The sequence below is a fragment of the Vanellus vanellus genome, assembly GCF_965231255.1.
Source record: "Vanellus vanellus genome assembly, chromosome: 8".
Taxonomy (NCBI): Eukaryota; Metazoa; Chordata; class Aves; order Charadriiformes; family Charadriidae; genus Vanellus; species Vanellus vanellus.
The window spans coordinates 27,476,941-27,503,023 of record NC_138913.1 but is presented as its reverse complement, the minus strand read 5'-3'; the positions used below and the strand labels follow the sequence as shown (position 1 = coordinate 27,503,023).

The window sequence follows — 26,083 nt, the reverse complement described above, 5'->3', positions numbered from 1 at the left end:
GGACCGTGTCGTCACGCGGGCGGTGCCTTCGCGAGGAGGAGGGGGGGGGGGGAGGAGGGGGAGTGCCGTCGCCCATCCGGGTCCCGCGGCGGAGGCAGGGGGCGGGGCCTGCCCTCACGTGACGTTGCGTGGCGGCGCAACCGCCATCTTGTGTTGTTGGGGCTGAGGAGTCGCTGTGGCCGTGAGGGACTCTCCGTCCGGGAGCGCAGGTAACGCCGTTCCGCCGGCTCCCTGCCCCCGCCACCGCTTCGGCCGACCCCGCCGCCTCCCCGCCGCCGCGCTCCCGCCGCCGCCGCGCTCCCCGCCTGCGGGAGCGGGCGTAGGCCGCGCGCCGAGCACCGGCCTCGCCGGCGGCTCCTGTCCGCCGCGGGTGCCGCAGCCCCGAGGCGCCCTGCGGCCTACCGGGAGGCGAGGCCGCTCCGGCTCGGCGATGAGGGGCGCGCCCGGAGGGCCTGCCTTGCGCTTCTGGCGATGGGCTTTTACAGGGCTTGTTGGGCCTGGCCCCGCTCGGGGGTGCGGGCCTTGCCCTCTCCATGCTGCTTCTTGGCAGCAGGTCCCGGCAGGGGGAGACGGTGCCTGTCAGGCGGCGGCGGGGCGCCTTGGGCTCCTCGCGCCCTCCGGGGCTGGCAGCTGCCTCCCCGGCGCCGTCTCCCCTCACGCTGACCCTTGTGAACTCGGTCGTCCCCTCCCAGCCCGGTGGGAGTGGGCCTGTGTTCTGGCAGCGCCGCGGGCAGGTGCGCCCTCATTGAAGCCTATGTGTGCCCCGCTCCGAGCACGCCCAGCCCTGTCAGGTTATACAGGCAGAGGAAGGAGGGAGCTCGTCGAGCACTCGAGCCTCCACCCCCCCAACACCCCGCAGGCAGCAGGGTGTTGGGAGCAGCAATGACCAGCAGTGTTTGACTGGAGAGGCCTTGGCAGGCTGAAGAAAACATCGATCAGGATTCTGTACGTTTGGTATTGATCCAAGACAAGTAGTTTTCAGTGTCAACAAAGCAGTCTCTGCTCTTGCAACTCTGTGTAATTGCACGTTGAAGTGGGACAAGTTGTAGGCCAAAAGGAGATGTTGCCAAGTAGTACTTCTGGAATAAAACCTGCATTTTCCCCAGTAACCTTCAGCTCAGCGTTCTTGGTTTGCTACTGTAATGCTTTACCTCTTACTGTAATTCTTAAGTGTCTCTTTTCTTGGGTGGGCGGGGAAAGAATTTCTGAATTCTGATTGTGTTCTTCTGTCTAACTTCTTGCTGCTCATTCTATTTTCTTGCTTCAGGAGCTGACTTGGGCAAGTTCCTGGAAAGTACGTGTGATTTTTTTTTTTTCTTTTTTTCCCTTTTCTCATAACTCTGCTGGTTGCTTTTGTTCTTAAGAAACTTCTTAATAAACATAAATTGATTTGTTGCTTTGTGAATAGAACATTTGGTAGATTCACAGTGTGATAATTGGGAACCTTTGTGAACAAAATGGGTTGCAGTTGTCGCCAACAAAAGCTTCGTTCTGGTATTTTTGAGCTCTGTTATTGGGTGTTGGCTCCAATAGATAATAAGAGCTTTAGTATTACAAGGTATTGGTATTCTTGCCATTCGCTTGAATAGGCATCCTTTGAACAGTTAGCTGATGCTAAGGTAAAAATGTGTGCCCTAATCTATCATGGGGGTGTCAACAGAAATGTCAGAGTGTCCATTGCCCCTTCTGCACCCCCTTTGCCCCCCAGGCTCGTATAGTTCTACAAGTTAACTGATGTCAATGGTCAAGTGTGTCAGCGTTAATTTCTCACTGAATGTGTGACTAAAAAAAAGAAAAAAAAAAAAAAAAAACAAAACATTCTGTCTAATGCTCACCTATAGTGAAATATCCCTGGAAGTTGAATGTCACTTCCAGCACAACCCACTTCTTGTGTTGAAACTTTGATATCCCCTTTCAATATCTGACAATATTGTGCGTAAATACTGGCTTTTCTTAATGATGTTAAGAGCTGCTCAGGCTCTCCCGGTCCTGGGATGCATGAATGTGCATGAAGTACCTGGTCACTGTCTTTCTTTTAGGATCTTTTCTGAATGGTTTCTTGAGCATGTCTTTTAAAGCAAGAGCATAGAACTAAAATGCAAATTGTCATGTTGCAATGATGATTTGTTTCACAGCGTGCTTGCAAAAATTATTTGATACCGTAGGAAAAACTTGGACTCTTGCAGGTCCTCTTTTCATTGCAGATTTTGGTCTTAAGAACCAACAAGGTTGTTGGTCAGACTCTAAAATATCCTCAGATACTCCTATTAGTGTGTTTTTTCTTGCCTTCCTAAATCATACAGTAAATTAAAAATATGATCTTTATGCTGATATAAGTGAAAAAGTGCTTATAAATAGACAGTTGAGGTCTTTACAATTCAATTTTTTCAACTGTTTTACTCCTTGATGCAGGAAAAAACTGTATGTAAGAGAGGAGTGCAAAGAAGGTGTTTTTTGATTTTTTTTTTTTTATTTTAAGGAATTTAGACTAAGCACCATTGCATATCTTATGCACTTGCTGTGTCCTATGTCCAGTTGTGTAAATGGAGCTCTATCATAAACTGGAGTTTCTTATACCTGAATAGAAGATAAAAGTTGGCAGCTCTTTTAAGATCTACAGATGCTTCATTTAAAAACAAACTAGATGTCAAAGTCATACAGAACATCTCATTGGCGTAGCTGACTGGATGAAGAGGTGGTTTGCTACTACGTGCCTGCTGAAAGATCTTTCTAATTATTTACACATACAAGGGAAACATTGGTTCACAGTAATTGATGAAGATGAGCTAGGTACCTGGACCATGGTCTCTTCCTTCCCCTCTTCCCCCTCCTTTAAAGTAGTCCGGGCCTCCAGCTCTTTAGATTTTTATTTTGTTTGTTTGAAAGAATATGAAATTTGATTCTGCCTGCTTTTGTCTGATCTTGTAAGTTCCAGTAACTGTCAAATGTATGTTTCGTATTCTTTCATTAAAGCCTTTAAAATTCTTTCTTAGGGCTTTTAAAGGTGTGATGTTAAATCTTCCCAAAGCCAGATTTAGAAAAAAATTCCTTTTTCTAGCATCACTTTTCTGTTTGTGTGTTGTTTGTTTTTCTCTCAGTGCTTCTGCTCAAAGATGAGTAGAGATAAGCTATATTTAATTCATGATTATAGATAGACAGAGCTAAGGGGCAGAGCAACAAAATTTCCACTCACAAGCGTAAAAGCACAGGTCTGACCTGCCTTCTCCTTCCTACATAGCTTCTTAGAGATCCATTGGATGCTTTGGTAAGGAGAAACCTATCTCCTCTTTGTTACTGAAGAAGCATGTGTTGAAAGGGACTCTGTTTCTTTGTGTGCTTTTCTCATCAATTTATTTTGATTCATTGAGTGACATTTGAAAACCTAAGGTTTCTGAAACACTGCAGGGGGGGTCATATTTGCTTTTACAGGAACAAAATCAGTTATCAGCCCAGTTTATCCTCTCCTTTCCTCTCTTGCAGTCAATTTGTGAAAGTTTTTTGGTTGCACAAATGGTCTGGCTTGAAAATTGTCAGAACTGAGAAAACTTAGCAAGTGTCCTCAAGGTGTACATAAGTTATGGATGGAACTAAGAAGAATTAAGTGCTTTAAATTGTAAGGTCTATGCAACATTGGCCCTCTTGTGGTTGGTGGTAGCGTATATATAGCCATGTAGTTCATCATAGTGATGTTTAAGACTATTATTTTAAAATCTTGAGCTCAGATGGTAGCAAAGGATTATAGAAGACCATGGTCTTTGCATTGCTTTGTTAGTAGCTGAGATTGCCGGTGTGTTGATTACAAAATGTGTCCGCTTCTCTTTTTTTTATTTTTTTTTTTCCTCCTCCCCCATGCCCCTGGGGGAGGGCTGCCAGTCTTTTCCCTCTAAAGGTGGTTTTGGTGTTTGGTTTGTTTGTTTTGTTTTGTTTTGTTTTTTTTTTGTAGGGAAAGGGTGCACAGAATTGTTTTAATGTGTCTGAGGTTCTTGGCAAGCATGAAATCAAAGTGTGTGTTTCCAGGAGTGAGCCTCTCCTGTAATATTTAAAGCTTGTAATATATAAAAGCTGAATATCTAGACCTCAGGATTGTGGAGAAAAGCAGAAGGGATACCAGGAACTCTGTAGAGGTAGTAGAGTCTATAGGTCAATGAGAAGTTTTGATAGATTTGTCTTAAAATACTACCTTGTTGACAATACCTTTTGGATCACTTTTTTTTTTATTATTCCCTCAGCTAATTATTAAAGCTGTGTGTTATGGTTTTCTATTGTTTGGGCATACACGTTATAAAAAAATCTAGGCAAATAGGAAAGAATGATTACTTGATGCCTTCAACAGTGTCTCTTGTCATTTGTCATTATAAACAGATAGATGAGCTTACATATAACAGGTTAGGAAAATAAAAACGTTAGAAAAATATTTTTGTATGTTAAATAAGTGCTATTGCTGTGAAAGTAAGCATGATGCATTGCACTTTGTGAAGGTAACATTTTGTTATTGGGTATTTGGCCCTTTCTGTTCAGTACAGAAATACTTGTTTCAAGCTGTGGTTACTAGGAAATACTTCCCCCCTCCGCCACTTCTGTCACTGACAACAAATTGAAACACTTTGCATTCTATTGATAGTATTTAATGATAAAGATACTGGTTTGTGTGATTGGGAGATTCAGAAGCTATAGATCTAAATGTCTAGAGCAGATTTGTGGTCTGTGCATGGCAGTGTGCCAGTTCAGATTGGAAGAAACGGAAGGAAAAGGTGTACCTTGTACACTGTGAAGATTACTTTGGGTGATGTTTTATGATGACAAACGGATGGCTGAGTTTATGTAACTTCAGACTTAAAGGCAGAATGTCATATGGCAAGGAATTGGTATGACTGGCAAGTAATGTATAAACTGATTTTTTTTTTTCTTTTTTTGGGCCATATACGGTAGGATTTGAGGATGATTTAGGTTGGAAGAGACCAGCCTTTAGTGGTTGTCTGCTCCAGCCTCCTGCTCAAAGCAGAGCTGACGTCAGTGTTAGACTGAATAATGTGTGTGATAGAAAGTGCGCAAGGCTGATCATGGAAATAGCATATGGCAAGGTTTTTAAGTAAAAGCATCTAATAACTTGATTTAATAAATTGGAGGCCCCATTCAAATACCATTAAAACCAGTGGAAGCTTTTGTATTAGGCTTAGTTAATGCTGAATCATCTGTATATGTAACTTTCTCTATTTATCTTATACTATGTTTTAAGAGCACTAAGGCAGGATCAGGATAACATAACAAGTCAGTTAAAGATACGTTTTTTTTAGATCAAAACAAGTGAATATCTTCATTGATATTAACATAAAGAGAAGAAGAATAAGCTATTAAGTGTTGTCATTCATATGTGGTAATGAGTTACCTTCTGACTTCCTGGTTGCAATCTGATACACATATTAATTCCCTGTTAGGACTTTTTATTAGACACTTTCTAACCTCTGAATATTTGTTTCCTGAAGTATAGGACATCTCAGAACTGCATGAGTAGGAAGCCATAAGAAGGAGGTTGGGGAAGAGAATTTCTACAAAGTCTGAAGAAGCTGCTTATGTAAATGACACTTAAAAACAAAACCAAAAACCCCCGCAACAACCCATATCTGTTAATTCAATGAATGTTTTCAGTGGATATAGTCTGAAGCCTTGTTCTGCCATTTTGAATATACGTATGGGCTGTATAATGCGTGTGACGAGTGGGAGAAGAGGCGCTGCTGTGTGGTTTTGGTTGCATTCACGTAGTCTGTCTGCTGGCCTTGTTGTGGAGCAGGTAGACAGACTCATCATCCTGCTCTGTAGCATCTTGTGGAGTGGCACAAACTAAACGTTTACCTACCAGCAAATTTTCGATGTACAATGTAAAGACAGATGGGGAAGTGATTTTCAGCTGGAAAACAAGAGTGCTGGCAGGATTTTGGGACAGGATTTGGAATGAGAAGTGGTTTGTGTTCCAGCCAGTGGCAGGGCCAAGGGTGTGGTCCCCTGACTCTGCTCGGAGCTTAATCGCCTTTGGCTGGAAGCCTTGTAATAAAGGTGGAGGTCATACTGCTTTCTGGCAGAGAAACTGGGAGAATCTTTCACATTTGGTCGTATTCAGGTGAAGCAAGAAGTGGATGGCTCTCTAAATTACCTCTAACCACCAAGTGCACAGTGATAGGTAGGAAAGGAGGAAAATATCTGGAATTGTGATATTTAGTGTTCTTTTATTTTTCTTGGGTTTTGTTAGGTGTGCAAGTCTGCTTAATCTCTCTTGTCATCCTATCCCAGAAGAGCTTCACTGCCTACTTTTCATATTTGTTATTCTTGATGGTGGTGTACCATGTTGCAGGGTACAGCACTTCGTGAAGTTTTAGATGGATCTGTGTGAAGTGAGCGGAGGGCAGTGAGTTTGGTCCTGCCATTTGAGAATGTCTTGGATAACTTTTGACCAGAAACTGCTGAGAAATGGAAACATTTTTGCAGTGATTTGGGACAGGAAAGTTACAAGACTTTGAGATCTAAAAATGTAACTGTAATAGAGCCATAGTTTCTGGACAAGTGGATGGTTTAGCCATTTTTCCCTTAGAAAAAACTTCTTTCTGGCATATGGGTAGGCAGGTCCTGAAAAATTCACCACCTTTATCAGGGTAAGGGCTTGGCGATCCATAAGGGACTACTGTGGCTCGTCTAGCATCTTGTGTAATGTGAGTAATGGATCTTTTTTCTAATTAATTTTCTGTTTAAACTAGAACATACTTTTAGAATATCATTTAGTGCTGACCTGAAAACAACTTAATCTGTTGTTTATCTCTGAATGTTTTGCTTTAGTCCCCTTGCTGAATAAACTTGGGTCTTTAGCCTTTTTTATCTGTGTCATCATTTACAGACTGAGCCAGATACTTTTTTTTTTCCTCAAAGCTCAATAAATAGAGCTTTGGTGTGTTTTGTTTTGTTGTTTGTTTTTTTGGTGTTTTTTTTTTTTTTTACCCCACTGTAAGGCATATCTGTCATGTTTTATCAATTCTTGAACACCTGATTTACCAGCTTTCTTCTCTTATGGACAACAGAACAGGACACAGTATCCCTCCAGTGATTAAAGTCCACTCTATATTTACTGTATATTTCCTTTCTGTATCCATTGTTCTATGTTAGCTCTTCTAGTCAGTGCTGTATCATATGTTCCTTTTCAGCTGATTTATGTCATAAATCTCAGATTGGTTTCAGACTGTGTTTTTCCAGAATAGTCTTGCATTTGTTGTATACCACCTATGTTTTCTGCTCATGAGTCTTTTGATTGTGTGCTTGGCCATATTAAATGCAACCTGCTATACTGGAACGAGTAATTGAATAATTCATAATAGTATTATTGATGATGTGTCATTTCCATTATTTACTATATCCATGTTTGTCATCATGTTTTAGAAGTTATGTGGGCCAATGTTACAGATTCTCTAGAAGTAGAGGATAGCATACATTTTACTCTGTTTTGAGGCTATCTTGCCTTCTGAGATAGGTTGCTGTAGATTCTTCAAAAGAGAAGGTTAAAAGAAAAAATAGGTTGTGATGATTTGAGACTTTTCATGTTCTGAATGATTTTGTCCTTTTTAGCATTATACTTAATTGAAATGTTCTGCAGAAGTTAAAATTTATTTTACTTATTTGGTTGAGCAATGAAATTTCTACTCTTTCAAAAGTATATTTTTATTGAATGTCTTCCATAAATCCATGTTGGCTGGCCTTAATTATGTCAGTGTCCTTTAATCAGTGTTGTCTGCTTTAGCCAATGATTAATATCAAACAGACTGATAGTGTAGCCACCTGAGTCATCCTGTTTACCACTGTACTTAAAAGGTAGCTTGCATACAGTTCTGCATCTTCTTTAATATTTCAAGAATTAGAGAAAAATCAGCATTAATTATTCAGTCAACCTGTTAATTAAAAAAAAAAGTTACTGAAGTTAGGTAGCTCTGGTAGCTGCCTGTGGAATGTTTTCTTGCTTGTGGAAGGTGAAGCTTTGTCATCTTGATGTAATGTTGCTGTTGCATGGTGGAGCACTGCTGTTGAATTCCTGTTCCAAGTTTATTTAAGGAGAACCCAATTCCTTGCTCTTAAATCTGCTTGCATTAGATTTCCATTATGTTCTTTGGTTCTCAAAATTTTCAGTCAATTTCTAGGGTAAAAGGCTGTTTCAAACCTGCAGTAGCAACATAACTACCTTGAAATGAAAGGATACTTTTCTTCCTAAACATCTCTGATCAAACAGTAGACCATTTCAAAATAAAGTAGCTGTGTAGAAGAAGGATCAGTGGTATATCTTTTTTCCAAGGTTTTGGTTTCCAAAGTTAAAAAACCTTAACAAGCAGCAGCCCCAAAGCTATAAATTGCAGTGACAGTCCAAATCTTTAGATTTTTTTTTTTTTTTTATCTGTAGGAAAGATTACATGGGCAGACCTGAATGCGGACATTGCTTAGTGTTAACTCAGGATTCTGAGAATCAGTTTATCTCTATCCAGAACAGCAAAACATCTTGGTGAGACAGATTGTCATGTGGTACAAGTTGACAGAATTCTGTAATGGCAATGTAGGAATTTAACATTGCCTGAAAACCTTAAGTACCCGTGTGTAAGGGACAAACCTTAAAATGGAAATTTCATGTAAATTCTGAGGTTGAGCAAAGTCTAGATGTTGTAGAAACTGGAAAACATGGCAGTTCAGATCTTTCAAAGTCTCTGGAAAATTGTTTTCTTCCTAGATATTTATTAGTTAGCTGTACGTTTTAAAAGAACAGAACTTGTGGCCAAAATGTGCTACAGTAATTATAGACCTTCCTTAGATTTTTTTTTTTTTTCAACTGAAATATCTTCTTATGCATTTTAACACACAAATCTAGGGGGTAGAATCAAGTTCTGACTTGTGTCTGAAGCAGATGTTTCTTAGAGCTTTAATAGATTTGTCAGGTACTAAAAAGTGAGCTTGAAAAATAATTTAAAAATCTGCAGGCCTGATAAAACAACCGTTTTACCTAAAGCAAACCAATGGAATGAGTTGTGTGGTGCTGATAGCAACTTCTGTACCTATAATATTACCTGTTAATTGTGAGTGAAAGCCACTTAAAGGCTTAACGTTATTGGATTACATTTTGTGTCTGCTCAGAGGATGGACTTCTGACTTCCAAAGTACTAAGCTGCTGACAAAATAGAAAGGATGTTTTCTCCCTTGCCAGTCCACAGGTTTGTGATGGCATTGATGTGATTTCTTCTCTTTTCAGTCTTGCATGTTGACAGCAGGTCTGTGGCTGGGGTACCACCCCAGGAAAATGGGGTCTCACTTCCAGTTTATGAAGCAATTCAATTTTTCCCTAATACGCAGGAAAATGGCAGCTGTTTGTAGGGTTGCATTGGCAGCTCGATCAAGGATCGACCTGATTTGAAGAAAATTTTGGAGAGAAAGTTCCCTTTTGAAGGAGTGTTGGGAAGTCCTCAGGTAGCATTCTTGCCCAAACAGTAGTGCTAATTGAACATTATCAAGTTATGGCCTCAGCTTCTAGCTTCAGCTTGAGGCTGTCTCTGTGTGCTCTTTGCCCATATAAAATCTGTGGTTGTGCAGATTCCTCAATCAATAGCCATTAATTTGTAGGAAATCTTGATTTACAAAACTCTAGCAATTCAGAAAGTGGCTTTTCCTTCGTCAGATTATATCAAGGAGGAATTGTGTTAGGTATGTATTATTTTTGTGATTTGCCATCTAATAAGGAGGCATAAAAAAGACCAAAGTTAACATTTTATTAATATTGAAGTTTAGAGCCTAAGTTGTCTAATAGTAAAGATTTGATAAATTCATGCCTTTTCCTTAGCCAAAATAGTTAAATTTATGACCTGATCACTCATTCCTTTTTCATAATTCCTCACCCTTTTTCTTGCTCCACCCTGACTCTCCTCTCACTATGTGAGCGTCGCATAGTCCACTCCAACTTGCCTTTCCAGTTAGTACAGCTGCTTCTTCACGTACCAACTGTGTGTGTTGTGCAGTCCCTGTCAGAGGTTCCTCTCCAGCTCGCCTTCGGTGCTCTCACCTTTTGGCTGTTGCATTGTGAACCAGCAGAAGCAGCACGTGGTTTTGGCACCCCTTATCTTGTCTGCTCTGACATGGTTAAGAGCATTCCTCTTGCGCACTTGCTGTCTTAGCTTTCTTGAGTCTCTTTTTCCTGTTCCTCTGCCCCTCTCCTCCCAAATCCTTACCTGTTTCCAGAGTGCCTCATTTCCAAGGGCTTACTCTCAGCTTTGCCTGTAATTTCTTTTTCATGTATGTTTTAGTTCTGGGTAATGTTGCCTATTAGAGTAAATTCACCTGTTACACCTCCTCAAATCATCTGCAGATCTGTTTTTTATTTTGTGTCTTTTTTTCCCTGTTCAGCTACAACTTCATCCACTTATAGCTGTCTTGCTTTCAATTCAAAGTTCATACAGTCAGAACTTCTAGGGAGGAAGTAACTTATCTGGATGCAACACAGAAGAGGAAGCCAGCAAAGAGTTCCCAAAACAAAGCGTGGTGGCCAAAATGAGGGACAAAGAAAGCCATTTTGCAGCTCAGTGGGATGAGATTAGCAGGTTTTGAGTATGCTTGTAGGTACTGAAGTGCTTAGGAGTCTAGTAGAGAAAGGCCACACACTATCCTCAATTTTTGGGAAGAAAACCCAGAGGCTAAAGAGGGGTGGGGCCCAGTGCGTCCAAAACTAGTAAACCACTCAATCCTAGCTGGTTTTTAGTGCTTTATCCTTGTATCTGATGCTTTTTAACTGTGTTTTCATTGCAGTTTAACATTCAGTGCCAGGCTTTTTAGTATTATTGATACTAAGCTAGCTTTGATGTTAGGAGCTAAAGATCCCAGGTTCCCTGGTGATCCACATGGGTTGATCTGAAAGCTCTCCCCTGCCTGCTCCCCCAGCAGAAGGATTATAGGCATTGCAGGAAGCGAAGGGACAGCCATCCAATTAAGGCTACCAGGAACTGCCATGGAGGCTTGTCTGCCAATATGTGCATGGTGGTTTGCTTGAATTGCCCCACAATACTTTCACATGTGGCTGCTGTATGTAGCCTTTAGGTACCGAACCTTGTCGTTTAATTTGCAAAATGATGAACCGTGAACGTTCTAACGAGCTGTCGCTGCTTCAAAAAGGCAGCCCAAATCAGACCAAAATAATCTCAAACTAGGCCTGTGAGAACAGCTGGATGTTCTTGTATTAGCTTCTGGCGCATATAGCGGGGATAATCCCATTTCATTATGTAGGGTTATTGTGAAAATAAAAATATTAAAATTTGTATATAAACTATATTGTGTAGGGCAAAAAGTTAATATGGCATGTGGTAAAAATACATGAATCAAATGTTGGTTGGCAGGTTTAGGCAGCAAGGTGTTTTACAACTGTTTGTAATTATATGCCCAAAATATTTGGGTAAAATCTGCTCAAGCACTTTTAGCATAAGTTTTTTTTGGCATTTTCTAGCTTTCAGGCTGTTGAATTTTTTTTTACTTTAATATTGTTACTTCAGTAGCATATATATGAGGAAAAAACGTTTCCTGTGTTTGTCTTTTTCTTTCCTTCAGTAACTAATGCCCTTTCCATTCTATCTCCTCACTTTTTGGTTTTCTTTTCCATCACCTTTTCATGCAAAGTAGAGGCAAACTTATGAAGCTTCGTATTTAGTCCTTGGGTCTATTAAGTAGCAGAGTTCTGATAGGGAACGCTCCCTCCCTGCCATCTGTCTTTATGGGTTCTTGAAGTCTAATCAGCTGGTTTCTGTAGGTCATGCTTCAAATCCTTTTTTTGTTTGGGCTTTGGCCACAGTGTGTTTGATTTAAAAACAAACAAACAAAAGACCCAAAACACCCCAAACAAAACAGCTTCCTCTGCAGATTTGGATTTTGGCATTGCTGGAAGGAAAGAGGAGCTGTATTTTCTTACTGCAGAAGACGCTTTTCCAGAACCACCTGGGCTGGACTTGGCTCTGGTAGAGAAAACTTCATAGTCTTCCCTTAGTCTTGTTCTTTCCCTCCAGTATGGCTTTGTCTTCTGTTGTCCATATACGCTTGATATATAGGAACTTGACCTGACCTTCACTAGTGTCTTTAGGACCTTGGCTAATAGGGATGAAAGTAGCTGAAGTCTTAAATTGTGCATTATTTTGCTTAATAAAACCAAGACTGAAAGAAATACTGTCATCTGCCTGCAGATCTAGGAGGATCTCGCGGCATTGGATGTACTTAATCTTTAGAAGGCTTATTTTTCAAGAATGAGCAGTGGAAATTTCTTGAATACTCTGCCACTCAACTGGCAAATCTTTCTTGCTGTAATTCTAGTGGTTTTTTTATCCTCTTGTAATTGTCAGGAAGCTGCAATTCTGTTAATTAAGCATTAATGTTCTTACAGAAGAGGATTATGCATCAAATTCTCTGTGTTTCGTTGTCTTGCGGTAATCACTGTTTTGAAAAGGGGCTGTTTGTACAAATTTTTTCTTCAGACACCTTTATCCAGTGTCCTGTTTGAGCTGTTAAGAGGAATTTAGGGAAGAGATCTTGATGCGTTACTCCTATATTAATAAATTCATTAAAAAAATAGTAAATTAATTAGTAATTAAAAAAAAATCCATAGTCACTTTTTTTTGCTCCTTTGCATGACCAGTTGTGCTTTTGTATTGTGAAGAAATTTATGAAGGACTGTATTAATCCAGTTGTTTTCATAGTAAACACTTTTATTTTTCAGGTTCACGCTTTTTAAAAAAGAGGAATAGAACAGGAAAAAATGGCAGCAGAAACTCAGACACTTAACTTTGGGCCTGAATGGTGAGTTTTCTTCTGTTTTGTGTGACTCTGGAACCTTATGTAAAGTTTTAAAAAAACACTATGAATTTCAGTCCTTTGTGACGGAATTGATTGTAAGACAGTGGGGTATAATGTCTTTGTTGTTCCATACTGCTTCACCTCAGTCTCTGGCCTGTGACTGAAAACAATATTATAAAACTAGTCTTCGCTTTGTAAATTGGCATTGTGGATGAAATGAGCTGGGTTTCATGTTATGGTAATACATAACATTCACATTGTTACCAAGTATCTGAGGGAGGAATAATGTTTATGACCTCGGAGTTATATACAAAGTAAGTGAAGACAACAATTTTTCTTGTTTGGTCTTTCCTTGTGATACATATTAATAAGGAAGTTCTTACACAGTTCTTACTGGACTTAAATCTGTAGCTAAGCAATGTCCTCCCCAACCCCCCAGTATTAAAAAAAAAAATAATCTATACGGAATATGGTATATGTGTACGTTTCATGTCATAGTCTCCTGCATGTGCACACTGACAAGTGTCAGGAAAAATGAGCTGTTGTGTTAAAGAGAATCCATGACGTTGTATAATCTTGTTTCAGCTGTTAGTTTTCCAGCTTGTCTGATATGCGTTGTCCTGGCTTTTGCACAGGTGTGATTATTGTTCAGTATTTTTTCCAATTTCTTGTTAAAGTGTTGGTGTCTGTGATTACAAATAAGAATTCTGGCTGGGGTGGTTTCTGAAGAGTGATGTGATCCTTAAGTGTGTAAATGGGAGTGTGGAGTGGTTATAGGAAATATAATTGCTGCATAGCATGTGGTAAGACTATTACTGAAGTAACGTTTTTGCTTTTGCTGACACATTTTTATACACAATGTACAAAAATTGGAGAGTATTCAACAAAGAAATAAGGCATGATTTGTGGCCTGGAAAACAATGAGAGGGCTCAGTCTATTTTGTTAGCTTGAAAGAAGGTTAAAGAATGACTTTATCACTATCTATAAATACACCTACCAGGCAGATATGCTGGAGTGCTCTTCGGTGTAAGAGACAGACATGATTAGATTCATTGATGGATGAAAGCCAAAGTTATATTAAAAAAAAAGAGAAGGGGGAAGGCAAATCTAAAAAAAGCACATATTTTAACAGTAACACGTTTGTTGTGTCATAGTGAAGGGACTTCAATTCCATTTAGTTTAAAAAAGATTAGATTGTGTATGAAAATATGTATTATACTTTAGTGAGTTACTAGATATTTACAGGCATAAAATTCTAAGATTTATAATTATGCTTTTGGGTTGCAGTATAGTCATGTCTGCCGTGTATGCTGTTGTATCACTTAATAGTGAAATTCTCAGTCATTTTTGATCTCGATAGGAGTTGAACATTGCCCTGAGCTATGTAATCCTTCGAATAATGCCTCCCCAGGCATTTTTGGTTTGGAAGTGGTATGTACAGAAACGTCCACTGGGTGGCACCAAACTAAAAAAATAAGATAAACATTTGACTTGCAAATTACTTTTTCCTTTCTGGTTAAAGAACAATAAACCAAATCAAAGCGTGCTTCAAGAATTAGGTGAAGGGTAGCCTCTGAATCAGTCTTCTAGTTTAGAGCACCTTCCTTTCCAAGGATTTTGCAATTGTTGAGTAGAGTTTTCGTTGTTCTACTTGTCTAAGTTGCACATCAAGGAGAATGTAGGCATATGGTCTGGGGTTTGTTTCTTGACACATCCTTTTGTAAAACATTCCTCAAACTTAAAAATACAGGGTACTTGTGTAACTGAGGAAGTGATTGTATAGAATGAGACTTAATACACCTGTGGAGTGGGAATAATACCATGTTATCTGCTAGAAGTTGAGTAGCTTACCTGTGTTGGATGGGACCAAACTTAATAGCATATTTATCTGTTACCATAAGTTAGATTACTGCTTGAAATGTCTCTGAAGTAAAGTGTGGCTATATTTTGTACATCTTCTTGTATTGAGACATGAAGTTAAATGATGTATGCGCTCTCTGAAAAATGCCATTCATTTTAGGTTCTGGAAAAGGAATTTGGTGTAGAGTAGGATTCCAGAGACACAAAAAGAAACGTCATTGTAAAATTTGTCCTGTTCTGTTTGTTAAACTTTGCAAAACATCTTCATAAACTTTTTCCTTAGATTAATGTCTGTCTGATACAACTGAATTTTGTGCAGTCAGTGTAAATAGCTTAGTCAGGGCTTTAGGGGTGTAGCCAGCTTGCTAGATAGTCAACATAAGAGTTCTCCAGAGGGGTTGAGTTGAATTCCTGGATGTGCTCATGGGAATTTTTTTTTTTCTTTTCTCTTCTTTCTATGGGAAAAATGAGGGAAGCTCTTCTACTCTTGTAGAAGCAATAAGTTTTAGAGTTTTGAACTTAGATTGTTAATGTCTTTACTTTCAGTACTGTATTTCTTTCATTTGTGTCAAATCTATAAATGTGCAGAGGAATGAAAGCACAGGTGAAGACACATTCTCCTCAAATCGGTTTTCATGGCTTTTCTGCTTTATTTTAGGCTGCGAGCTTTGTCTAGTGGCGGGAGTGTGACATCCCCTCCTCTGTCTCCGGCTTTGCCAAAGTACAAACTAGCAGACTATCGCTATGGGAGAGAAGAAATGTTGGCACTTTTTCTAAAGGATAATAAGGTGAGCAGGAAGAAGAAGGCCTCGTGTATGTATTCCTAATGACAGTCTTGTGATTAGGAATAGTTATTTATATTTTGTGATTATGGACAAAGAAATTGTGTATCCCTTGGCAAAGAACTGAAGAGGTCCAATTCTGTTTGTCATGTGTGTGCTTGTTTGATCCCGCTCTTACTGCATTTATTTTGTTTGATTCTTTTTGCCACTTTAGGGGCAACTTCCTGTACCCTCTGAGAACAAAAAAACCTGATTGCTGTATTCAGTCCCACCGCCACAGATGACTGGGGGTTAAAGTCTCCTTGCAGCTGTGCAGATTTGCTTGCTTCAGTAGAATTTTATTTAATATAGTGTAAAATAGTTATTTGACTCATCTTGAAATCAGGCAATAAATCATATTAGCAGATCATTTAACAAAAAAGGCAAGAGCTCCCCATTTATCCTGACTTAAGGCAGTTCACTTTAGCAGGTAACCAGCCCAATGAGGTCACTTCTCTGGGACTCGGGACACAAATGTGATCTAGCACAGGTAATACAAGAGAGCAGTGTAGAAAGTCAAGAACTTCCCTCCGGTTTAATTTCAAACAAAAGTTCTCAGTGATACAAAAGTCACATTTCACCATTTCAGGCAAATGATTCATACATTGTACATTTGTAAACATTAGGTTTTTCTGTAGATGCTGAGAGATGATGGTTTACTGTTGCAGCAGGCACATATAACTTGGAAGTCTGAATCCCTCTGAGAGCCTTACCTTTGAATCAGGGAGGGACTGCAAGAAATTATGTCAGGTTGTGCCTTTAGCTTTGCACATAGATGTGTGGATGTACCTCCATGTTCTTACCTTAGCATGACTGTGCTGACATTTTCATACAGTGCTGGGAGCCCTGTGTTGCTTATACACAAATTAAAGGGCATTGAATGTCAGAGTCTTTTTTTTTCAAAAGCTGTTAAGTGTGTTATAGCTTAAAGCCATGCTTTAACATGCGGAATTATCCTCCTCTAGTATGAGAAGCTGTGATTTAAAACTTGATGTTACACTTGAATAAGCCTGCCTGTCAGAGGTCATTGTTTCTTGCAATTTGTGTATGTTATATCAGATGATCAAGACCTCTACAGTTTTGACTGATTCAGAAGAGCCTATTAATGCTCTGTGTTACAGGAAGCTCTCCAATGGTTATGAATGGTCAAAAAGAGTATTTTCTCCCCGTGTGTTTGCCAGAACAGCATTATTATTACAGTATGACTTGCTTTTGATGTACACGTGTTTCCATGGTGTTGAATAATTCTAGTTATTGAGACTGAGAGGACTCTTGATGCTGTTTCTAGTCAACTACTAGATGCAATGTTTTTAAGCTGTATTTTGTACCCTAGTCCTTTTTCACTGTGTCATCTTCAATCTTTGCTGGCTGAAGATTAGGCAAAGTTGCATCTCTGATTAAGAGATACTCTGATTGAAAGCAGGAAGACTTCTGCTAGCATATACCCAAATGAAAAAGTAAAACCCTATGTTGCTTCGCTCCAATTAAAATTGGGAGGAGTCTCTATCTCTAGTATTGTGAACTAGATATTTTGAAACGGTTCTCTGTTGGCATAATTAGAGTTCACTTGGCTGTAATTGCAGCTTCTTGTCCATATGCTCAAGGTCACATCTGCTGATGGAGCTTCCATCTGACAATGGACTGATTAAAAATTAGTGTTAAAATTTTATTTTTATTTAAATCGGCAGTGTTCTGTACTTACTAGATCCATACCTAGAGTTTCATTTTGCTGTTTTTTGTTTTACTCTCCTTGTTGGTTGTAAATTGGAAATGCTGACTTTAAATCAAATACAGCTTCTGTGCTATATATGGTAATTTAGTTAATATATTAAGTAAAAGTCTGGCTATAAAAGTGCATTGAAGTGAAAGCAATACTTTTTTAATTTACCAGATGAAATTTCGCTTGGTTCAGGTTTGAGCTGCAGTGGTGTGGAAGTTTGAATTCTGATGTGTATGATCCTGATACTTTACACATTACAGTTGTGGGTGGTGGATGCTTTGGATGTTTTGTCTATAAGATTTTTTTTTTTTTTTCTGGGGGGCATAAATTTGCAGTAGAGTTAAACCCACCGCCAATAAATGTAATTGGAAGTACTGGGTAGATGGAGACAGAGTTGGCAGGATACAAATTTTTTTATAAGTCAAAGGATGTGGCATCATCCCTGAAATGGAAATACTTGAGTATATTGGTATGCTATTTTCCTTTCATACAGATACCTTCAGACCTTCTGGATAAGGAGTTTCTGCCTATTTTACAAGAGGAGCCCCTGCCACCACTGGCACTTGTACCTTTTACAGAAGAAGAACAGGTTTGTATCTTTTTTTTTTTTTTTTTTTTTTTTTTTTTAAAAAAAGCGCCACCTTTAAATTGTCATTTGTGTAAAGGCAAAATAAAGAGTATGCCTTCATTAAAAAACATAACATTTGATATTAGTAGATTTCAGGGAAAGAAATTATGAAAGCATGCTGTGTTAGCATAAAGTTTAAATTCTGTTTCATGCTCAATATTTTTCATACGATGTTCTGTTGATGGCAGGCAGTTAACTTGCTAAATCCAGGATCATCTTCTGGGAGGTATTACCTATTTTTCAAGTGCACAGCACTTTCAGATCAATGAAACTTTTTCTACAGTTTTTGGACACCTTCTCTGTTGTAATAGAATTGTCTAGGTTCTGTAACTTCAGTTTTCTGGTCTTTGGAGAAACATTGAAGTTTTTTGACTGTTAACATTTCTTAGGAAGGTGCAGTGCTCTAAATTCCTTTGTATGTAAGCAGTTGCTTGATTATTTCCCTGTTTGGTCTCTATAGGTATATAATTAATTGGTGAACAAGATAAGAGTGAGAGCAGGTAGTCCAAAAAAGATTCCATTTCAGGGGTGACTGATCGGAGCAATTTGAAAGCCCTTGCCTTTAATTCAATTCCTAGCAGAGAAAACTGTCCGCCCCCCTCTTGATAAATGCCTCTGACTTTTGACTCTGGATTGATTCCTTCTTTATGGCTGTTAGAACTTCTGATTTTGCAGTTGCTCTCTGGTTTGTCATGTTTCTTAGCACTTTTCTTACTTCCGAATGCTGTGGTTTGATTTTTTTTTTTTTTCCTTTTCTAATAGAAAGCCAAATATTTTGCTGACTTGAATGTAATTTGATTTTTGCAGGGGTGGGGACTGTTAGTATTAGTTTCTTAAGATTTCGGAGCATCCTCCTTCTTTTGCCCCAGGCTGTTGTATTTTCGAATTTTTCATCATCTTTTTGTGCCTGGGTATTCTAGTGTATCCTCTTTACCTCTTCTGAAATTCCTTCCTCTTCAGAGTTGACTCATATTTTTTGTCTTTTTAGGATGCTATCCTTTGACGTAAGGTGCTAATAGTTTAGCTTTTAATCAGCGCTCATATTTAAGTTCCTGTGAATACACTGTAGGCACTTCATGTCATAGTTAGTCTTAAAAGGCAACTGAGATTGAGAATAAGTTTTTATGGGAAATCTTAGCCCAGATCCCATCTCTTGTGGGTACAGGAGGGATTCAGGCAGCAAGCCCAGGAAATGGTCAGTCAGACATATAGTGGCACACCAAAGTATTCAACCTTGGTGTTAAATACCTTTGGATGTATTTTTTTGCTGATGCATAGAGGAGTCCTTCAGAGAGTAAACTACAAGCCTTTTATGGTTAAAGGGGATGTTGGCTTCTGGTGATTGTCAAGATACTCTCAGGGTTTAAGGCTATGGTATTGAAAATGTGCCGAGTAGCCTCTTGGTACAGATGAGATGGTAAGTGCTGCTGAGCTTCAGGGGTAGGTGGTCCTCTGCTGCAGTGCCTGGTGTTTTATCAGTCTTGAAAACTTCTGAGGAGTTGGTGTGCACTCTGTCGCTGTTTTCTCCCGCTCCTTTTCACTTGTAATCATACAGGAGTCTTCATGGTCAGTTTAACACATCTCTACAATCTCCACAAAAATCTTATTCTGAAAGAAGAGGTTCATATTCCCTTTTTAAGAAAGTCTTTCCTTAAATGCCTTCTGGGGACCTGGAGGACGTGAACAATCTGCTTTTTCTTGTCTGAAGATCTTTTTTCCTCCTTCATGACTGATTTGAGATACCAAGGGAATGGCATTATTTAAGCTACCAGAAATTCCTGGTGTTTGTTTCCCATGACATAATATACGTTGTTGATCATCAAGAATCATGTTCAGAAGTGATCCTGAGGTGAATATTAATGGCTTTGCTGCTAGTTGTGGTACAGGAAAGCTCTGTCATTTAAGGTTGATTAAAAGAGAGTTTAAAACACCTTTGTGCCCCCTCAGTGGATATTGAAGGTGGTAGTGTCCTCTCGGAATTTGAGGGATGGAGATTTGGGAGTCCTGTAGAGGACAGGCTTATCAGAACACATGTACTTCGGGGTAGTGTTCAGTTGAAGCTGAACCTGTCAGGCTTACTCTAGCCTTGGATTCAGGGCAGTTCTTGCTTGCAAACTGAGAGTTATGCACTTGGCATTGCCATTGTGTGTAGTATATCCAGGAAGAACTTGTCTGATCTCTCTCAAGGTGATTTAAAGATGAGTTATCTAGAGGCGGATGATTTAAGCTTAAATTTGTTTATTCCTGTGAAATTTAACTAGCCAGACACTTTTGGATACAGTATTCCCTATTACAGAACATGGATATACTTTGGACAGAATTGCTGGTTCTTTTTATCCTTTTTATGTAGAATGTCACTTCCCTGCTGATAAGGATGCTGAGCTAACCTAGAGCTCAACTTAATACAAGTTGTGTTATGACATGAATTTGTCCAAGATCTGTCTCCAGGGAACTGACTTTTGAAGAAAAGAAGGTTTCTGCAGATAGCTTTAACAGAGGTTTCCACAGCTGACCACTGGCAATATGCAGCATATGTTCCTTTGCCTTTTTTTCCCTCCAGTTGTTCCTGTTTGCATTAGGAAAGAATTCAGTTGTTTTAATCTTATCTGCTTGTGGAGTAAGGGAGTCTCAAGATCTTGCTGAATATAATAGAGGTTTTTTGTGTCCTCATTGGTTGTTTCTGATGTCTTTTTCTTGGGACATCTTTGATTTGCTATTAAAGAATTAATCGAGCCCCTATTTTGGGGCAGCTTTGCTCTTTAGTGTGCATTGTCAGGGACAGACACTGAAGTAATATACTAAACAATAGTAGGGTGGTTTTTGCTTTATTGACTTTACTTTTTTGTTACTTTTTGTATCTTACCATGTGGATTATTATCACTATGCACATCACAAGGATTACATCTTCACCACAGCAAGCTCTACAGAGGGGAGGGAGAATTTGTTTAGAGTTTAAGCAGACAAGTCAAAGTTGGAAAAGGAAGTGAGATTACTGTTTTGTTCTTATTAGAAAAACAAGGCATCAAAAATCTCCTGTGCAAGACAGTGAATTTGATCAATAGCTTAAAATGGCTTCTGTAGTAAAGTATATCCCCGCATCACAAAAAAGCAGAAGTATCAGCTGCAGGAAAGGTGGTGATTTGCTTAGAGGCAAATGGAGGTGGTTCATTTTGACTTGCTGTTGAAATGGTTTCTTTAAACTTTAAGAGCTAACTAGGAAAATAAAATCAGATTTACTGGATACTGACCTTGCTTTTTTGCCATGCATGGCTGGATCCCCCCCTCCCCAGTCCACTTAGTTACCAGTTCTCTCTTGAAGGAAGATCTGTGTTGTAGGAAGAACAAATCAAGCAGTTAGGCTTGTTTCTGAAATGGGTTAAAACTCCTTCAGATTTCTGTTGGCTTTGATGTTAGCCATTTAGATTTTAAATAGTACATAATTGCTTGTCTCATTGTTCTCTGAAGACCTTCAAAGTCATAGTAATACAGATGAGTTCATGTAAGCAATTTGCCTCCTTTAAGTTCCTATCAAGAAGCCTGATGTAACAGCTGTCTGGAGCCCTTTGCATTCCAATTATTTAAAATGTGCATTCAGAAAGCGTGTGTGAATTCAGGTTTACTTGTTAATGTTTCTAAACGTGCTTCTGAATTCTTTGGCCTACTTTGCCAACTATTTGTGCTCAAGAGAATGGGACCAGAGTTGGTTATAATTATCCCTTCTTTATTGAAATAGCTTTTTCTTTAGCAATTATTTCATATTAAAAGAAAGTTGAATTCAGCTGGTGTTTATTGTCTTATTAAAATGAGTATCACTTAAATTACAGAAGTCTTAAATACACTTAGTCTTCTCCAGAGCATGTTACTCTGATACATTTAGAGGAAAAAAAAAAACCCAACTTATTTCTGCAAAGGAGATTGGTAAATATAATTTTATTCCTGTTCTGTTGCTCTTTACATGTTTCTGCTTTCCTGAAGAAGTAAGTTTAGTTAATGGTGTCAGACATAGCCAGTCTCTTCTTGCAATTGAATGGCTGTGTTTAAAGCTGCTGATGTTCTAATGACTTCTGTGCTGGAATCTTCTGATAAAGGAGTAGGTTGTCACTTGCTGCCTTTAGAGTTGGAAATTTCAGGTAAGTAATTTGTAAGCGCTTATGTTGACCAGGGTCCTTTTATGGAGTGCTTCACCTACTCATGTCTCCAAGGAATCCTTTTCCTTGTTAGTGTTAGTGGAGAATCTGTAATGAACATAAGGAAAGCTGAGATGGTATTAAGCTAAATTTAGGATATGGTAAGTGTTTGGTTTTTTTTTTTAATAGAATCTCACCTTGGTTCTTTCTTCTTGGCAGAGAAATTTCTCGATGTCTGTAAACAGTGCTGCTGTCCTGCGGTTGACGGGACGTGGAGGAGGAACGGTGGTAGGGGCTCCTCGAGGTCGAAGTTCCTCTAGAGGTCGAGGTGAGCTGTTGCTGGGGTGTGCTGCAATATATGCAGGTGATCCAGGTCAAAGCTTCTGAAAGATGTTAAATGGAGCTTGGTTATAGCCATATTTCCCCATGTCCAGCTTCTTTTCCCTTAAGAGACTGAAACCATTCCAATAAGATATTGTTACAGAATGAACATTACATTTAGTGATTGTTCTGCTCACCTTGGTGCACATCTGGTCCCTGTGTTATGTGTCCTTGTCAGATTGGTGGGTGTGGAAAGCAAAAGGAAAGGTAATTTTGAGGTGGGCTGGGAATTTTTTTTCTTCAGAACTGTTAGAAATAACTTTAATAAAGGTATAAAACAAATTTATAGGGAAAGGGGGGAATAATCTATAAATGTATTTAAAACACTAAGATTGTAGCAAGTGGTGTTCAGAAATGTCATTTTTATTTATTAACATGCTGAGAATAAACAAGAGAAGGTTAATGGAAGGACATAATTGGATTTGGGAGAAATTTAAGTCTTGCCAATTTCAGTGCATCACTATAGTCTCATCCTGGATCACTTCAAACATTTGCAAATTAATTGAGAAGATGTCCTCAAGCTGTATCACTAGATTCAAAACAAATTGTTATATCCAGGGTTTATCTTAGCAGTTCCCTTTCAATGTACATACTGCTGTGAACGCTAATTTGGAGTTTTTATATAGAAATATGATGGGTTACCTTTAGAATACTGAGAAACTAATAACTTGGAAATACCATCAGGAGTAATTAATCATGTAATCTCTGTCTTTGCAGGTGCTTAGCTGAGGTTTCTTTTAGGGTCCTTTCTAATTTAATTCTAAATGTCCTTAACTGGTGGTATTTTCAATAACATCTTCAGAAACCACTTCCATACATAATTAAATGCTTGACCAGAACTTTGCTCTGACTTAATTTGTCCTCTCATTTTCTGTTCTCATTTCTTGCTCCTGCTTTCTTCTTGGCTCACATCTTTCAAATATTTGTAGATTGTCATCTGTCCTCTTGTGGTTGCTTCTCAGCTAAGGTATATACATTTAAACTTCTGCAAGGCTATCTCTGGATTTCCCTGTAACTTGCCCTTCTTTATTTAGCGTTGTCTTTGCCTAAATGCTCTAGGCTTAAAAAAAAAAAAAGGATGTGCACATACATAGATGTGGGGTGAGACTGTTACTTATTTCTTGTTATATTTCTGTTGTACATTTGAAAGCTGTTGCTTCTTTACTCTGTGCTTGTAATGTGCATGTTGCATTGCTACCATCTACGTTTCACTTTCGCTAGGAATACATGTATTAGCTATTTTTTTCTAGGTGCATTAAGGTTTAATTCTGCAAATGAAATGAATGCTGCTTAAAATTTGGTGATTTAAGACCTTATGACCACTAGTGTGCTCTCTAGCTTCAATCTCAAGATACCTTGACCATTTCTAATTTGCCAAACCCTTTCTTTTTTTTTTTTTTTTTTTTTTCTGCACCATTAACAGTGAACGTCATCCTTATGCAGTGAGCAGTGGGTTGCTTTTTAATTGCCTCGACAAGTTTCAATGAACTCATAGGGTTAAATGTGGTGGAATATGGCTTCTAATTGAGCAATTCTGTTATTGAATCTATTTGTATGCGGAGAGATTTTGTTTGGCAGGAAAACTTGATTTCATTACACTTCTGTGGACAGAATTTATAATTTATGCAATATTATTAAGGCTGTTTGAAAGCTTCTACTCCATATATTTCTGTTTTTTCATACTTCATTTTTGAGATATGTTAAGAAATATTAGCTCAAGAACTTTGTTGCAAAATTAATCTTTTTCACCTGTTTTTGTTTTCATCCTCATTTGATCTTTTTCTCTTAATTTGTATGAATTGTTATATGCTGTGATTGTTAGGCCATTCTGTCATTCTTCTGCTAAGCTGTAAAGGACACATTTCTCCACCTTACCCCATATATTTTTCATTCTTGATACAGTTTGAAATTGTAAATTACTGAGCTTTCCCTCTTTCATTGCTTGTTTCTTCCACTCTTCCCTTTTTCTTTCCATGAGCAATTAGTCTTGGGCTTTGGGCATGATGATTCTTCCCAAAGTTTCTATATCTCAGGAAGCAAATTAGGGCTTCTGCCAGGCGAAAATTGTAGATTTTTTTTTTTTGTCATTATATACACAATGTTCTTGTAATTAAGGACTTTGTTTCTAATAGTTATTTGAAAAAAGCTCAGTGTAGGGCTGTTGACATGTAACTTGCAAAGTAACACTTGCAAGTGGCAAGCTTTAAATGCAGTTCTTTTTTTTTTTTTTTTTTTTTTTTTTTTTTTTTTCCCCAAGTCACAGTGAAAAGGACTTAGAATGTCTTTGGAGTTTGTTCACTAAATGGGCTGCTTCACTTAACATGTGGAAAACATTTTTCTTTATTCCCTTGCAAAATTGTCTGCCTTCAAAAAGTTATCTGGTGTTTTTCATGAACTTTACATCATTGTATGCAACAAAGCTGCCGCTGATCAAATGCGGGCTTCAGCTTTACTAAAACAAGATTACTGTCATGAAGTGACTTGCACAACAGTAACTTCAGGGAAGAATTTGCATGTACGGTTAGTTCCCTCACTGAGACGCAAATCACAGTTGTGTTCCAGCATTTTGGAGCCTGAGAGGGAATCTGTGGCAGACTGGCAAAGGGAAGAATGGATAACCTGCTGGTAAAGGAAGGTTATTGTTAGAACTCTAAATGTGACTTCCTGTTTCAGTATTTAAAACTAAACATAACACAGTAGATATTTTCTCAATAGTCAAGTCCTACTGATAATGATTACGTTTAGCTGATGTGAAAGTTATTACTGTGTGGAGATTGGTTTGATTTTATGTTTAAAAAATTTTATGACTGTGTGCAGAAGTACATCTTTGTGTTACTGTTAAAAAAACACTTGCAGAATATAACTTCAGAACTGAATAAAATATTTTGGATTTATATCTCCACACAAGACGCATACAGTAGTAGTCACGGCAGTTCTGAAGTTATATTCTCTAAAGAAACCAAGTACTTGCACGTGACCTTTTTTCTAATTGACTTGTTTTCCTGGGAGCTCCCTGTGGTGTGCAGTTAAGCCCTGTGCTTTGTTCTGGCGGGACTGGAATGTCAACATTCATGAATAAGAGCCTCAGACAAGGAGAGATTTAAATAGTCCCTGGAATGGGCTGTAAGCTTACAGACACCTTGTTTTGTAGCTGTTCTCCTTTTTGGTTAAGACCCTTGTGAAGGGTACTTTGCTTCCCATTAGAGCTCTCTCCCCTCCCACCCTCTCTCCCCTTTGTCATCTGTCTCTTCTGCTGTTGGAAAGTGTGGAAATGGTGTGAAAGTGGAAAGATCTCATACCTAAACAGCAGTAGTTGAATTACATTTATCCTGCTTGTCCCACACAGTATTCTGTCTATGATCATAGGTCCTAAACTCCAGTCATGCTCTAATTTCAAGAATTTCCATGTTGTATTGTGTTGGGTTGTTTGTGTGTGGTGTGTGTTTTTTTTTTTTTTTTTTTTTTTGTAATGACAATTAGAATCACAGTGTGTGCTGCTTCTTGCCCTCTTGCTCGTCTTGTACTTTTCACTTGGATTCAGACTTGTCTGTTTTTCTGGTTAGAGACTTTTGGTGGTTGACTGCAATATCCAATGGATTGAGATCCTCATTCTGAGGTTTTTAAGGAATTACTGAAATACAAATGACACAGCTGCTCCATTCGTTTCTTAAATGGAAGAGTTTATTGATGTCTATTGACTTTGCATTCAAT

General features: G+C 38.7%; 1 protein-coding gene across 6 annotated transcripts in view; it reads left to right on the top strand.

Annotated features, from left to right (window-relative positions):
• The first annotated feature begins 159 nt into the window (after nucleotides 1-159).
• The window catches only part of GIGYF2 (GRB10 interacting GYF protein 2), an 80,650-nt gene continuing 54,726 nt past the window's right edge, over nucleotides 160-26,083 (top strand). For 5 of the 6 annotated variants that reach the window (XM_082486893.1, XM_082486891.1, XM_082486892.1 and 2 more), the window contains exons 1-5: nucleotides 160-209; nucleotides 12,758-12,837; nucleotides 15,354-15,483; nucleotides 17,730-17,825; nucleotides 22,211-22,319. In XM_082486893.1, the coding sequence (XP_082343019.1) occupies nucleotides 12,797-12,837; nucleotides 15,354-15,483; nucleotides 17,730-17,825; nucleotides 22,211-22,319 (376 nt within the window). In that variant the 5' untranslated portion in view covers nucleotides 160-209; nucleotides 12,758-12,796. Of the gene's footprint in view, nucleotides 210-842; nucleotides 946-12,757; nucleotides 12,838-15,353; nucleotides 15,484-17,729; nucleotides 17,826-22,210; nucleotides 22,320-26,083 lie in introns of those variants that run through there. The other variant, XM_082486889.1, reaches the window with a different exon arrangement.